The sequence below is a fragment of the Musa acuminata genome, chromosome BXJ1-11 (genome assembly GCF_036884655.1).
Source record: "Musa acuminata AAA Group cultivar baxijiao chromosome BXJ1-11, Cavendish_Baxijiao_AAA, whole genome shotgun sequence".
NCBI classification, from domain to species: Eukaryota; Viridiplantae; Streptophyta; class Magnoliopsida; order Zingiberales; family Musaceae; genus Musa; species Musa acuminata.
Genome location: NC_088337.1, coordinates 27,666,068 through 27,682,525, shown reverse-complemented (window position 1 = coordinate 27,682,525; position 16,458 = coordinate 27,666,068). Strand labels below are relative to the sequence as shown.

At 36.9% G+C, this 16,458-nt stretch overlaps 2 protein-coding genes across 4 annotated transcripts; both read left to right on the top strand.

The window, feature by feature from the left end:
- Nucleotides 1-759: 759 nt before the first annotated feature.
- LOC135597471 (uncharacterized) lies at nucleotides 760-7,400 on the top strand. The gene is made up of 6 exons (XM_065090444.1): nucleotides 760-967; nucleotides 4,110-4,157; nucleotides 5,058-5,217; nucleotides 5,420-5,534; nucleotides 5,906-6,020; nucleotides 6,345-7,400. Exons 3-6 carry the CDS (start codon nucleotides 5,117-5,119, stop codon nucleotides 6,719-6,721), a joined length of 708 nt encoding a protein of 235 aa, XP_064946516.1. The 5' UTR covers nucleotides 760-967; nucleotides 4,110-4,157; nucleotides 5,058-5,116; the 3' UTR covers nucleotides 6,722-7,400.
- Nucleotides 7,401-8,056: 656 nt separating this feature from the next.
- On the top strand, nucleotides 8,057-16,354 carry LOC135597469 (protein transport protein SEC23 A-like). Of its 3 annotated transcripts, none has more exons than XM_065090443.1 (6): nucleotides 8,057-8,423; nucleotides 10,132-10,618; nucleotides 10,900-12,720; nucleotides 15,136-15,252; nucleotides 15,555-15,626; nucleotides 15,738-16,354. In XM_065090443.1, exons 2-6 carry the CDS (start codon nucleotides 10,181-10,183, stop codon nucleotides 15,873-15,875), a joined length of 2,586 nt encoding a protein of 861 aa, XP_064946515.1. In that variant the 5' UTR covers nucleotides 8,057-8,423; nucleotides 10,132-10,180; the 3' UTR covers nucleotides 15,876-16,354. The 3 variants fall into 3 exon arrangements, with proteins under 3 accessions (XP_064946515.1, XP_064946514.1, XP_064946513.1); XM_065090442.1 differs by having other exon boundaries at nucleotides 8,057-8,488; nucleotides 10,136-10,618; XM_065090441.1 differs by having other exon boundaries at nucleotides 8,058-8,488.
- The last annotated feature ends 104 nt before the right edge of the window (nucleotides 16,355-16,458 follow it).

Here is a 16,458-nt window from a genome sequence, read left to right as displayed (position 1 = left end):
ATATAGAAGTAGTATGAAAAATAGAAAAAAAAATATTTTAATTCGTAAACAATTATACAGTATTATCACATGTAACATGAGGCATAAGAATATAACAATAAGAAAATAGGTGAAATGATTATCATTAATAATACAATCGAGAGATTAAGCAGATCTAAAAAAATTAATAAAGACCATAAATAAAGTTTTAAATACCTTTTTACTTGATAAAAAATATATATTTTTATAAATTTTAATGACTTAAAAAATTCATATGATCAATACTAAATCAGTTGGGATTTACAATTTTATTATTATAATATTAGCCGACATTATAAACATAAGCCTTTATCTAAATCACAGTATAAAATTACATAACATATGATAATACTAAAAAAAGTTAAAAAATGAATATGTAATTTTATTATATATATATATATATATATTAAAATGAAATTTGTTTTCCCTATAAGAGATCTAAACAAGAAAATACGACAACATGATCTGATCATATCGGGAGATGAGAAGCAAACTCCGAACTATTAATCATTCAATTTGCATAATTGGTTTTAGAAAACATATAATGAACTTACGAATGCCATTGAAGTTATACACGGATGAACAATATCAAAAGCCAAGGTACGGCCACCCGCGCCATCTACCCGCCTCGAACCCGTCCACCACAACTGGCTCCTGCCACCATCGTTGATCGAAGCAAGCGGGGTCCACAGGGACGCACCATGTACTGATGGCGGCAACCAAGCCATTATTGGGTACCAAAGGAAGCATCCACCACCCCCCTTTCCCTCTCTCTCTCTCTCTCTCTCTCTCTCTCTCTCTCTCGCGCGCGCGCACACACACCGCGCTTTCCGACATATACGCTGGCCGACGCTACCTTTGGCAAATGCGAATCCCAACGATGATGCTGTTGCTTTGGCGAGTGCTCTTCTCCTGGACGCGACCGTGATCCCTCCTAAATCGGACGAAGGTCAGAACCGCAATCCCTTTCCAGTACCAGCCCTTGTTTGTGTGAGAGAGAGGGATGAGATTGTCCCAAGGAAGGGTGATCTTTTGTTAATCCGATCCGTTGCTTTTCCTTGTTGTTTGGTATCCAATTTAGGTCAAGGGTAGGAGCCAAAACGAGATGGAAAAAGAGATTAGTTTGGTGGAGTGTCATGGATCTACTCTAGGGCTTATGATGGGATCCAAAGCTAGGGTTCTCTCGATCTTCTTTTTTTTTCTTTCTTTTTTCTAATTGATGATATCGAAGCCTGCGATTATTCCCATTAATTTCTCAAGCAATTGGTAGACAAGAATAGCAACAAAAATGTAATTTTCCCAGCTAACAAGTTTGTATGCGCGAAAAAGTTTCTAGCCAAATTGCAGAGAAATCTGCCTGATGATCCAACAGAAATTATCATAATAGTTTCATCAATTGTTAGCCACTTGTGTCTTTTCATGAGGGCAGAACCAAGAATTGTGGTTCTTTGAGAAGGCACATGGACTTTAAATGTCTTGAGTTTGTTATAATGTCGGAAATTGGAGCCCACAGCCCATACAAGGGTCAACAATCATAATGGTCGGAAAGGTACACAGCTTACTCATGATGGGGATTGAATTACTATAGGAGAATGATACTCTACCATCCAAACAAATGGCATAAACACTGATGCCCATCCATATGCATGACATTGGATTCCTTTGTCTGAATCTGTAGTCTTTGTTGTTGTCATAAGGAATCACAGAATTTGTAGAATATGTTTATGGTTGAATGGATTTTTTTTTGAGGTAAATATATTATCTTCCAAATAACTACCAAAATGCCATGGGGACATATGCCATTTGATACTTGTATTTTATGCTTTCTATAAAAACACGGTTTGGTCAAGAAATTTCTATAAAAACACAGTTTGGTACTTGTATTTTATGCTTTCTTGCTTGTACTTTGGTTGGATAGCTGGACCTAACAAGGGAACAACTGTGTTTTTGACCCCTCGGATTTTGGATGAAATACCTTCATGTAATTATTATGTTCTGTGTTAATGTTCTACTCAATAGACAATAATAATATAAAAAACATCACAGCTTTTAGTCCCAAAATTAGCTTCATTAATAAGTTCATAAATTTAAAACAAATTTCAGACTGCTGAAATACCTTCTAATCTTTCCTTGTCTTCTTTTGTAATATATACTAATTATGTTTGACCTGAAGCTGAAAGTTCGGTTGAGTTGAAAAAAATTACAAAAACTAAAGTACAATAACGTTGTGTGTATATAATAACTCATAATTAGGTAAAACAAAGAAAAGGGTAAGCAGGTGTCCTTTTGATATGACGTTATGCTTTAAATTATTAAGTAAATGCACTATGTGATGTTAGCATTGGAAATCTTTGTGGGGTCACAATATGGGTAGTGTGTTTGCTAATGGACAAAATATCCATGTTTAGACTCGTTTCTTCTATTTTGTTTTGATACTTTCAGTAATCAAGTTCTTTGTATTGGATCTGATGTGATTTAAGTCTGATATTATAATTAAAGTTTTTCAAGCACGAACTTGATGAAATTTCAAGAAAAATTACAATATATATTCGTATATAACTTCCCATGAACTCATGCATTTCATTCTTTCATTTATTGGTTCTTTTGTCTATTACAAGTAATGAAAAAGCCAACTACTTTAAAAATGGAAGCCCACTGAACTTGTTGTATAGGTAAAAGACACATGGTATATTGTGTTTTTTCCTTCCAATTTGTACTCTTTGATATATTTACTCATTTTTTTGGATACAAACATTTCAGCAATTTAAAATAGTGTACTTGACCCATGCATGGATGGGCATAGCTGTGCGTTTTCAGGCTCCTGCATAGCATGCATAGCTACTTGTATGTATATGCTTTGTAAATTTTTTTCTTATATGCTATACAAATGTAGATGAGATACATTTTACAAGTGTATATTCTAAGAGCAATTTTACAATTGCATAACAGATACCTATTTTATCACTCAAATAAATAGAGGATTCAAGCGTATGCACATAATTAAACATATTTTATTCTGGATTTTTTTATTAACAACAACAAAAAATGATGTACCTATATGCTAATATTTTTTACTACTAGTAGTGTATCCAATCGTCTAATTATCAACATCTATTTTTTATGACCAAATTTTTTATACTATTCAATCCTTGAGTTTAATGACAACTTAAATTTGTCTTTGTGATGTTTTTTCTATCTATCTTAAATGACTATGATCTAATCTAAGGACAAAAATATAATTTAAGATGTGTACAAAAAGTTTTTCTATAGCACCTTGATTAGTCCCACATCGAAAGTGGACAAAACTAAGATTGACTTATGGAGATATTACCATCAACTTTAGCCTAAGCATTTTGATCAGTAGTTTGGGTTAAACAAAATTGGTAGGCTAGTTATTCCATTAGGTTGGGTTGTGACAATTGGTATCAGAGTCGACTTAATATTATATCATGGTGAGGGGGGTCTGATGGAGGTATTAGTATCAACTTTAGTTTAAGTATTTTGACCAGTGGTTTGGGCCAAATGAAGCTGGTAGGCCAATTATCCCATCAGGTCGAGTTGTGACACTTTGTGCTTCATTTTTATTGTGGCATAATCTTTGATTGGTCTAATCAATTAATCACTTAGTCCATCCAAATATTTGGGTCGAATCATTTATTTAGGTGAACAATTTGGTGGAGTGGCAACCCGCGAGATATTACTTAAGTTACCTATATACTGTCTTTGTATAGTTCCTTACAATATTGTAGAATAACTGATCCGTGGCTGATGCATTCAATGGTTAATTTCATTTATCATCAAGTTGCTACCCGCAAGATATTACGTAAGTTACCTGTATACTGTCTTTGTATAGTTCCTAATAAAATTGTAGAATAACTGATCTGTGGCTGATGCATTCAATGGTTATTTTCATTTCTCCATTCAACTTCAATATGCAAGACTTGAACGTAGGTCATTTATTGGAGGAAAGATATCAGATGCAGCTTGATTGATGCGATATCTTTTGTAGATGCTTCTTGTGAAAATTTTTTATTATATGTTTCTTAAGATTAATTCTTAAAAGACTGAATTTTTTAATTATGTTGTTCCAGGCAAAAACTATTGATATTGAGAAGTGCTTAGTGAATAAGGAAGCACTGGTAAGGTTCTGTCAAGCAGTTTGTTGCTCTCTTATAATTTTTACTCATTACCCTTTTCTTGAATGAAATTGTATGTTAGTTAAGCTCTTCAGATGTTTGACATGTGTTTTCTTAGAGACAATGTGTATATCATGGAATTAACTCTACTCTTAACATCTAAGGGCCAAGTAAGACATGATGATTGCTTTTGTCGTCGAAGATGCCATTGAAGCATAAATTTTGGGTTAAAGGCTGGATAACTAGTGATATTTTTAGATTCTTAGATGTAATAATGCTTTCCTTTCGAGATCTTTGACCTGTGAGTTATTATGTTTATCTGCCATGACTGCTTTACTTTTGAATGGTCCCGGTTGTATATTTTGCCTCCCATCTTCCTGTCTGTCCTCTTTCATCTCTTTCCATCTTTTTGATAGGTTGTTTTTATTTGCCAATTCATCATCTCGTTTTATGCCCCTATGTATCTAGCCAATAATAGGTTGAAAAATTATGGTTATCTCATATTGTGTTCAAGATTTTATTTTACACTGGCATTTATGCTTGGCTAAAATGTAAACAAAAAAATGTAACTTATAAAATGGTTTTCCAACACAAAACATTCATCACAATGTATATTATCTGACTTGCACGTGATGGAGAAGTAGGTAAACAATGATTTGCTAATTATGTCTGGAGCACAATTTTGATAACCAACAAAGAACATCTATCTGTTGTGTTGGGTTTGACTTCACAATCTACATTTCCTTTCTCTTCTTAGACTGATGTGTTATTACAAAATGGAGTGTTTTTTCACATGAATCTACATGTGAAAAAATTGAGACTCAATTCAAAAATCAAAATATAAGCTCCTTTTTGCCCGCTTTTTGTTGTATTTACATCTTATAATTGTTCCTTGCTACTCAGGGGATTGGACTTGTGGATTAAACAATGGTGTGGTAAAGAAAGAGAGAGGAGGTGAAAAGATGCCGAGGCCAGGACCGAGACCTTATGAGTGTGTGAGGCGTGCTTGGCACAGTGACAGGCACCAACCAATACGTGGGTCCATCATTCAAGAGATCTTCAGGTCCACAACCCTTTATCTGCCTCTGTTAAGGATTTTTTTTTACTTTTGTTTTGTTTTGTTGACATTTCTGTATGTATATGTATTGTTTGTGTCTATTTGTGTGCCATGACCACCTTCCCATGAACAACAGCAGATTTCGATGTTGATTGATGGTCATGCATCCTTACTACAATTCTTAGTGCTGCTATTACTTTTCTTTCAGAGTGGCGAATGATGTGCACAGCCCCGCCACCAGGAAGAACAAGGAATTTCAGGAGAAGCTCCCCTTTGTTGTTCTCAAGGCTGAGGAGATAATGTACTCCAAAGCCAACTCTGAGGTATGCACTTTTCAGTTCCCAACCATTTTCTAGCTTTTCTTTAGGGAAAATGCAAACAGAAAGATACTTTCCCATTCATTTCAAAAAATTTGAAAGTCTCAGTTGACATTATATGTTTTTTTTTTTACTTATCCTTCCTGCCTTCTCTCTATGTCATTTGACAGTTTAGTATTTTACCATGAAATTACAATATCTGCACTAATGAAATCGCACTACTAGATAAAATAAGAAAACACTTGCATCAATGAAAAAACCAATAAGATCAAATGAAAAGACACTTATAAATCAAATGAATAAATCTACAAGACTACAAAAATGGTCTAAACATGTGTTATTATATTGTGCTGTCTCTTGGGTGGTGGGTAATGCAGGCAGAGTATGTGGACCTCAAGACACTACGGGATCGAGTCAATGATGCTATCGACACTATCATTCGCAAGGAAGATGGTACGGAGAGTGGAGATCTCTTGCAACCTTGTATTGAAGGTATTACTTCCCAAGCCCTACTTCTGCTCATGACTCTGTTTTTCTTTCTCAGTTTTTTTTTCTGCTGAAATGCCATTGTTGTTAGTGTTAGTTTTTATTATCTTCTATACTGTTGGCTCTGAGACCATAGCACATTTAGAGATGCCGTTACTGGAGGTTTGTTGGTCTTTCATTTATTAACCAAAGAACTTGATATTAGAAATCTGCTGACGTAGGCATGTGCACACACACATACAACATCACAACAGATGCAATTTCATGATATCAAACAGGGAATATTGTGATCATAATTTATGTTTCTTGTTTTGTTGTCTCTCTTGTCAGCGGCACTTAATCTGGGTTGCATTCCTAGAAGAGTTTCAAAGAGCCAGCACCGCAGCAACCCAGTGTGCTATCTTAGTCCCGCGGCCAATGATAACAGAACTGCCTCTCTGAAAATCTCTGACAGTAACAGCCTAGAGTCCATGTTGCAGAAAAAACATAACCAAGGCAAACTACAGACCTCTGCTTCGGAGTTTCCATCCTGGTACACTGCCGTGTTTAGACCCCCAAATATGACTTGTAGCAGTATTCCAGAGGTGAAGTTCAACAATTCCGGTGTATCTGGGGGCCATATAAACTCCTCTGTTTTCAACAGAACTGAGTGTCCTATCTCCATCAAGCCTCTGCCTATTGCCAAGAAAGAGTTTCTGTTCCATTAGCGAGCTATACCTGTCCGAATTTGGCAGGAGTGTATCCATTGTATTACAGTGACAGTCGACGTGACGTGGTTTCCGGTCAGCATTTTCAGATCACTCAAGGCCCAAGACATCACATGGCAACTGCCACTATGCGATGTGCTGAGTCCCCTGATGAGGCTGAGATCAGTTTCACAGAGAGCCCCATTGGCAGCAACATTGGTGCCTCGAAGGCTGATTCGACACATATGGAGACATCCAAAATCGGATGGGACTTGTCACTGCGGCTGGGACTGCCTTCGCCTCCATCCTTTGGAGAAAGCACTTGGCCTAATGAGCATGAAGATGCTGGATCAAGTAACTCTAGTGATGGAAGCAAGTACTATGATCTTTCTGTTGCAAGAGAAAGGGTAATAAAGTTTGGAGGCACCAATTCTCCACAAGATAAGGGCCTTCGTATGTGAGGGGGGTTTCGAAGGTAAGTACATTTTGTGTTGATGTGTGCAAGTTATTCTTCAGAGCTTCTAGCGACGTGTATTGCGTGTAGTACAATCATTTGCATCAGTTGCCGGATGAAGGTTCTGTCTCGTCTATTTGGGAGCACGTGAGGACTGTGTTAAGGCTACATAATGTGATGTATTGGAATCGTTACATAAGTGTAGTGCCCTTAAAATAATGATGCAGAGAGAGGCATTGTTGTCAAGGAATTTGTTTCATTGCTTTGTATAGCATTTCTCAAGTGCTCTTACCATTTCTTTCAAGAATTAAACTTTTTGGGATGATAAAAACTGTGTTGTCGATTTCGACTGTTAATTGACGTTTTCAAAAATATATCATATGAATTTTGGAATGTTAATCTATGGTAAATGGATTTGATGTATCATAATCAAATCTTAACCTTTAGCAAGTGGATTTGATATATCATCATCAAATTAATACTACTGAAGTTATTTTTATCTCAGTTTTATTTTTAAATATTTTTTTAAAATAAAAAAAATAATTTTTTAAGTTTTGAATTTTTTTTTCCAATAGCCTTCTCATTTTGAAAATTGTCTTTTATTTTTTAAATGATAAAAATGTGTTCACTAACAATTGATGGCTTTAATTTTTATTTTTTCATCGAAATTTAGCTACAAATTAATTATATGTATTAAAGATTTTTATTTGAGAGTTCAAAGTAAATTTTAATAAAAAATAAGAATATTATGATATATTTTGGATGATTTTAGAAAATCATCTAAATTATTTTTTAGAAAATGAAAATAATAAAAGTACCTTATTTAAAGTACTTATAATTATATAAATAGGTTCAATGGGCTTCCAAGGGTAGCCAAAATTAACCGAGTCAGGTCATGTGCCAGAAGGCATAAACCACCAACCCAACGCAACCCGCCCACCGATCCAGAGCCGAGTCGACTCGGAGAGAGAACATCTCACGAGAGTCGCTCAGATCTTTCGTTGCGCCTCCCCAACTCCTTTTTTGTCTCTCCATGTCATGTTGTTTTCCTCGTCATGTTCTTCTTCTTCCGTCCGTCCTTGGATTTCTCCTTTCCAAAAATGAATACAGCATAGCTCCACCATTGTTGTGGCTTCAGAGTGACCTCGCTGACAAACTAGGAGGAGGAGGAGGAGGAGGAAGCGGCAACCATGGATGAAATCCATCCAGGACCAGAGGCGAATTCCTTCGTTGAAGTCGCAGCAGATGGTGGAGAGAGGCGGGATGATGGTGAATAAATCCGACCGTTTCTTCCTCTCTCTTCCCTCGACCCTTCTTAGATCGTCTTTTCCAAGGTACGCACGCGATCTCGACAAATCCACTCCTTTTTCTTCGTAATCTATTCCGTTTGATTCGATTCAATCGCCGATCCATCCATCTCCTAAACCCTAGACTGCTCAAACCATCCTTAAGTCTCTCCCCGTCTCTCCATAGGGTATAGATCCAAGTCCGATTTGTTCCTTCCTTTTCTTTCTCGATTCCAAGACGATCGCACTTCGACTGGTCGTCGTGAGGCCACAAATGCTTTTCGCATCTCCCCATTCCTTCGGATTAGTATCCGTCTTAGGTTTTCTAGCTCGTCTTGTAATCAATCATTGGATTTCTTTTCCTATTTCCTAAATTGAAAATCTCTATAGTTAGGGTTTTGTCTTATATAGCTTACCTCATTCCTTGTTTGTGTAACCTGATTAGGAGAAATAATTAACAATTGAAATGTGTTTCGAATACAATTAATTAATTAAAATGAAAAATAAAAAACTTTCTTTCCTTATGGAGAATCCTCCCTTTTGCTCCTATTTAAGAATGGACGTACCCTCCTTCTATTATTCAACTATTGACTGTCCGTGAGGATCGAGAGGGAGGAGGATCATCATCTTTGAGAGAAGTAGATCCTTTATCCTTAGTTTAAGTTGAAATTTTTTATCTATGTTTTAGTTGTTTGAATTTTCTAGAAAATTCGGTGTTTAAAATAGGGTTATATTTTTAAGATCATATTGCATGATTTATAATGTTATTTTATCATATCCTAAATTAGATTATACTTCAAGGTTGATTTAATTATTTTGAAGCATGCTAGTTATTTAATTTAGCTTGTTGATTTGGCTAATTTAATGAATTTTATAATTTTCATTAAATGAATTTGTCTTCTAACAACAGTAAGCCTGATTCCTGTGTGGAGGAGATCTTCCTCTGTTGTTAGGTGACTTTTAGTGCAAGCTAATAGAGCTTGTTTTGCTACTTTCAGATAGTTGTTTCTTTGAAAATAAATATTTACAATTTCTGTTTTGAATAAAATTACTTTGACTTTCTTTTACTGCCCTAAATTGATGTGTGTCTAAAAATGGTCAAATAAGGCTTTGTAGACAAAAAAAAGGGCAGGATGCAATATCATTTTAATGATACTAGCTGATCTAGCATTGGACTTGGGGAAGGGATCGAGTAGAGTAGGAAATGACTATATGAATGGATGGGGCTAAATGACATGTTATAACATGGAGCCACCCCTAGTCTACGCCTAGTGTGTATCATGTTAGGGTTTGATTATATTAGTCATTGACGAGGACGAGTGGTATTGTAATGTCCCAATTTAGTCCCATGTTGAAACTGGGGCCAAAGAATTGAATGAACTTATAAGGGCTTTGATGGGTGTCCTACCATGCGTCAGATCCAATATTCCAATTGATTCTGGTTGTGACATGACTCTTCTTGAGACTCCTCATTGATCACTTTGGTGGCAAAAGTAGTATCTTTTTATTCATACCTTTTCCCTTTATCTTCCTAGGGTTCACCATCTATTAGCCTTGTTTCCCTTCACAGGAGACAACACTTTTGGGGTTTTATATGATTGATTTGTCATTCATGTTTGAGATTGGATTTTGAGTTCTTTTCTATACTGTTTCTTCATCAGGTGTAATGGTTTATTCCTTCTTGTTGACAGACAGAATTAGTACTGTATTCTGCCAAGGAAGCAACTAAGTCCAGCATAAATGGATACTCCACCTCAGCCACCTCGTCGTCTGGGTTACTCTGCTGCAGTTGCTTCACCTAGCAACCTGACGCCTGGTCCCAATCAGCGGCCTACTTCCTCTGCATTCACCTCCCCAGAATCAGCAAGACTTTCTCCTCAGATATCCCAACAAGGCCAGCTCCCTCCGTCATCGGGTGACGGAGTCCATGCTGGAAGTCCAGTTCATCAGTTCAGTACTCCTCCTGGTCCACCTGTCTTCTCTTCGCCTTTGCGGCCAGCAGCTGTACCATTCCGAACATCACCTGCAACTCCGCAGCCTGTATCTTTCTCAACGGGTTCATCGTTGCCCACATCCTCTTCATCCCATTACTCCAATGGATCCCATGAGTTGCCATTGCATCATTCCGCTGATGAGTTCACTTTTGAATGTCCTTATGTGTTTTTTTCTGCTCACAAGGTACTATTTGTGATACTACTAAACGACAGTTCTTTTGCTTGGCAAATTGATTTTAGTTGTCTGCTAATTTTGTGTTTATTATCTCCACTTTAAGCTTAGTACTATACATTTTTTTTCAGAAACTTACTGCTGTTGGAATGTGTATCTGTTTGCTCATTATTAGGCTTTTCAAAATTAACTTTAACAAATGTTTTTCTTTCATTAGCTCATAAGGCCCTTCATAACTATTGCTGACGATAAGTGTCTTCTTCTCATTTTACAAGCATTTTTTGTCTTCATAGGTGTTGAAACGTAAAAAACTAGCAAATGTACCAAGCTTGGGATTCGGAGCTTTGGTCTCCCCTGGGAGGGAAATTACACCTGGTCCTGAGGTTGTACATCGTGAACCTCATCGTTGCCGAAATTGTGGGGCATATGCGAATCTTTACTGTGAAATTTTGGTTGGATCAGGACAGTGGCAATGTGTAATATGTAAGAATTTGAATAGCAGTGATGGGGAATACATAGCTCCTAGCAAGGAAGATCTTCGACATTGGCCTGAACTTTCTTCCTCAGCTATTGACTATGTTCAGACTGGGAATAGTCAGCTAGGTTTTGTTTCAGTATCTGACTCAAGAGTGACTGCACCTATATTTCTTCTCATTGATGAATGTTTGGATGAAGCACATCTCCAGCACCTGCAAGGTTCTTTGCATGCTTTCGTGGACTCTCTTCCCCCTGCTACGAGGCTTGGTATCATCACATATGGACGAACAGTGTCAGTGTTTGATTTTTCAGAGGGCTCAGTGGCATCAGCTGATGTCCTACCAGGTGACAAATCACCCACCCAAGAGTCTTTGAAAGCTCTAATATATGGAACTGGTGTTTATTTGTCACCCATACATGCTTCGCTACCTGTAATGCACATTATATTTTCATCTCTAATGCCGTACAAACTCAAGTTGCCAGAAGCATCTCGAGATCGTTGCCTTGGTACAGCAGTGGAGGTTGCTGTAGCTATAATTCGAGGACCATCAGCTGAAGTGTCACGTGGAGTTATCAAAAGATCAGGAGGAAATTGCAGAATCATGGTATGTGCTGGTGGTCCTAATACTTATGGACCTGGATCAGTTCCACACTCATTTGTTCATCCGAATTATGCATACATGGAGAAGACAGCTATGAAGTGGATGGAACATCTTGGTCAGAATGCACTACAGCATGAAACTACAGTGGATATTCTTTGTGCTGGTACATGTCCAGTGAGAGTTCCCATTCTGCAGCCTCTAGCAAAAAGCTCTGGTGGTGTGCTGATACTTCATGATGACTTTGGGGAGGCATTTGGTGTTAACTTGCAAAGAGCATCTACCAGGGCAGCTGGTTCCCATGGATTGTTTGAAATACGCTGCTCGGATGACATTCTTGTGACACAAGTCATTGGGCCAGGAGAAGAAGCAACAGCTGATTCTCATGAAACATTCAAGAATGACTCTTCTTTTTGCATTCAGATGCATAGCATTGAAGAAACACAGAGCTTTTCCCTGTCCATGCAAACAAAGGGTGATATAAAGAATGACTATGTTTATTTCCAATTTGCAGTTTGTTATTCAAACATTTATCAAGCAGACATCTCGAGAGTGATTACCGTGAGGTTACCTACTGTTGATAGTGTGTCCTTGTATCTCCGGAGCATCCAAGAAGATGTTGCTGCAGTTCTTATTGCTAAGAGGACCGTCTTGCATGCCAAAAATTTTTCTGATGCTATTGATATGAGACTCACAGTAGATGAGAGAGTTAAGGATATTGCTCTAAAGTTTGGTTCTCAGCTACCAAAATCTAAGCTTTTTCGGTTTCCTAACGAGTTATCAACTCTGCCTGAGAGCTTATTTCATCTTAGAAGGGGACCACTTTTAGGAAATATTATTGGTCATGAGGATGAAAGGTCTGTCTTAAGAAATTTGTTCTTGAATGCGTCATTTGATTTGTCTCTTCGCATGTTGGCTCCTCGTTGCCTAATGCATCGTGAAGGAGGTACTTTTGAGGAGCTACCAGCTTATGACCTTGCCATGCAGTTTAATGCAGCAGTGGTCCTTGATCATGGAACAGACTTGTTCATATGGTTGGTAAGTTACCTTCAATACCACGTCTACTAGAGAAGCTAATTCATGATAATAGACTTAAATACCTCCTTGGAAAGATGCTTGTTGTTTAAATAATGATCTGAATGCAAAAATAAGAGACATTATTTAAATTAGTGATCATGATTTTGGCTTAAGTTAATGACCATGAAAAGTTAAATATGACATAGAAATGGGCAGATGTAAATATTTGAGTTTTATAAGATGTCCAAAGGATAGTGTCAAAGTCAGAATATGGATTAACTGGAGTTTTTTTTTGATAAATATCAGTCTACTATAATTCCTATTGTGGCACTTTTATTAGGATTTCACATCTTGAATTTTCTGGATGTTTGAGACCCGATGCTTGTGCTAGAAGATAACGAAGTTTACTTGGTCTTAGACATGACTATTACCTTAAGACTTCAGACTAATTTTAGCTTAATTCAGCCCTCTAACAGGCCAAGCTAAACATGTACCTACGTCATTCAGCTTGATGAACATTGGTTATGTTGAAATCTCAGTCAACTGTTACAGGTTGAGCTTATCTCATCACTGAATGTACATCAATATCTGCATGATCAGCTGAGATTGGTCAGAAATGCTTGGGTATTCCAGCAATGGTCTTAGCTGTTGGAATTTTGTCAATTTTATTAAGCTGATCCTGGTCAATTTTTCATGGTCTCATTATTATTAAGAGAGAAAAAGTTTTTCTTATCTGATCCAGCTTATCTCCAAGCTGATCCTTATTTTATGAACCCTGGTTCATGTTTGTATTTAAGCCAATAGGTGAAAAAATAGTGTAGATTTGGACTGTATACATGTCCTGGTTCATATATGATAGTGTGTATGCATATATACATGAATTTAAAATTTGACCATACCAGTTGGTCCGAATCAATCTATGTCAGTTACTAGCTGATTAGTATTTGCTCGGTCGGATCTGAAACAATGCCTATTGCTTAATAAGTTTATTGTTTCAGACTTACTGGACTATCGGTACCAAGATTTACCAGGCAGTAATTCTACGGACCGGCACTGATACTGACAGATTTATTTTATTTAAAGCATACATATCTCTCTCTTTCTACCGATGGCCTCTCTCTCCTTCGTTGGTACCTGCCCACATTTGAATATTTTTACTTTCCAAATTGTCTCCTCTTCATTTCCACCCTTTCTCTCCGCCTCTTCCTCCTTATTACCCTCCTCATCCATGTCATCACTCCTCGTCTATGCATAATACATGTATATGCATATTATTTGAGCCAAATGATTTTCAAGCTCAGCTTAAAACTGATATCTAGGTCTCAGAATATTCTGTTTAAGTTCTGTTGCTTCATTCTACAATTGAGCCTTTTGATCCATTTTTTGAGTCACATTAGCTGTTCATATCAATTGGTAACCTAATGATGCACAGATGATGATTGGCATCATTAATTTTTGGGGTATTCCATCAACATAAGTCAGCAAACTGACTTCTTTTTCTATTCACAAGATCCTTCATAGACTTCCTTAATGTGTTTATCATAGTAGCTGGCTCATGCTGCTCTAAGGTGTTCCTAATGACCAGCTTAACAAAACCTGATTACATTTTGCTGTCTTGCTCTGCCTTCTGTAGTTTTCTGTTGCTAACTGTGCTGTAGCTGATATCATGTATATGTACATTTGCAAGTGACATACTTTATATGCATCACTGGAGCAACATGATTATGTTGTGTTGACCGGTTTATTAATATGGCATAATATCTTAACAGCTACAATCAAAGCGAAATATTGGGGCTTTCTTTGTGTGTTGAATCTTATTCTCAGTTTCTAGTGACTGAAGTTTTTCTTTAACACATCTTAATCTGTTTATGTGTATGATGCCTGTTATAGTCACCCGACATTCTGATCATCTTTTCCTTCACTGCTCCTCCATTCTTTATTTGCTTTCCCGCATTGCCATCTCTCATGTGCCACATCCTATGGCTCCTTGTTCATCTCCTCCTCTTGCTCTATCTCCTCTTCCTCTCTCTCTTTGCTTGGTCTGGTTGGTACCGATCTGTACAGATACTTGGTACATTATTTGGTACCAGACTACCAGTACCATAACAGTCCTGCAGTCAGCCAATGTCAGTATTTGACCAAGATTTTAACTCTTGGTCATAAGTAAATGTCAACATCTCTAAGCATTTTAGTTTGTCTGTTTCTTTTTCTCTTCCTTTTTTTTTGTTAGTACTAGTACACTTTTCATGCATGCATCTGATAGAATTCATGTTATATACTACCTTTATCTGTTTCTTGTTCTCTTCCATTTTTTGGTTAGTACCAAGTAGACTTTTGATGCTAGTATCTGACAGAATTCAAAAATCTCTTGGTGATTGCTTTCAAGATCATATTGCATTCATCCTTTATAATTGACTGACATAATTTTTTTTTTAGGGTGCTGAGCTTGCAGCTCAAGAAGGAAAAAGTGCAGCAGCATTAGCAGCATGCAGAACATTGGCAGAGGAGCTGACTGAGAACCGTTTTCCAGCTCCTCGGATCCTTGCATTCAAAGTCTGTTTTTCTCTACAATTTATCCTTTTAGCGTCATTACTTCTATGAAATCCTTTTACCTACTGAAATGCTTGTGGACTTCTCTCGTTTTTCATTTATCAAGGTTTTCTATCTTGATCCAATGGTCTATTTTATTGTCATTTCACTGAAAATAATCTGATTTTTTATACACGATCAGAAGCAATAACCCTTTTTTTATTCAAATGATTTGATGAACTAAATTTTGGTTCTTGTTTCATATCCATTACTCTCTAAAAATGGTTTTGTATATTTTCTGAGATGCTTTGATGTTGTTGACACAGGAGGGGAGCTCTCAGGCTCGGTATTTTGTTTCTCGTTTAATACCAGCTCACAAGGATCCCCCATATGAGCAGGTACGAGTTAACTTTTTTAGGGAGGCTCCATCGTTGGGGTGACATGTTTTCTTATCACAATTAGTTTATGGTGGTTTTTCTAACAACAAATTGAATCCTTTGCTGAAACAGGAGGCAAGATTCCTGCAGTTGCGCTCATTAACTCCAGAGCAAAGGGCAAGGCTAAAGAGCAGTTTCCTTCACTTCGATGATTATAGCTTTTGTGAGTGGATGCGTAGCCTGAATCTGGTGCCCCCTAAACATAGCTAGATCAGACAATGGACAAAGCTTTAGATGATTCTTTCTGCATGGCATGAACACTCCACTACAATATTCAAGGTGCTAGAACAGATCAGATACCTCGAAACGTATGAATCCAGTTTCCAGGAACTTGATGCTAGGTGGTGACTTCCTGTTAGACTAAAGCCCAAGTTCCTGCAATTGATTTTGCTCTCTATATATATTTAAAGACTGTTGTTCCCATTTAGATTGGTTTCGAAAGCTGTTTCATTGATGTGAGATACCAGAGTACATAAAATCTGTCTCTGGTTCGAAATTCATGGGATTTGGTATTTATCTTACATTCCAAAATTTCTGAAAGCAATAAGGAATCTAATCTTTTGCTGTTGGCTTACCCAAATATAACTTCTAAAGCCTGTGAGGAAAGAACTAGTTGTAATGAATATATGTTTTGTTTGGTGGGTGGATTTTAATAGTCATTAATATTTGAATCATTCTCATTATGCCCATTTGTTGTCTTATGACTTATTCCTTGTGTTTCTTTTGAATCAAATATGAATTGTCACAATGATAAATTTGCCTTTGTCATGAAGAATTTTTTTTCTAATTTTAA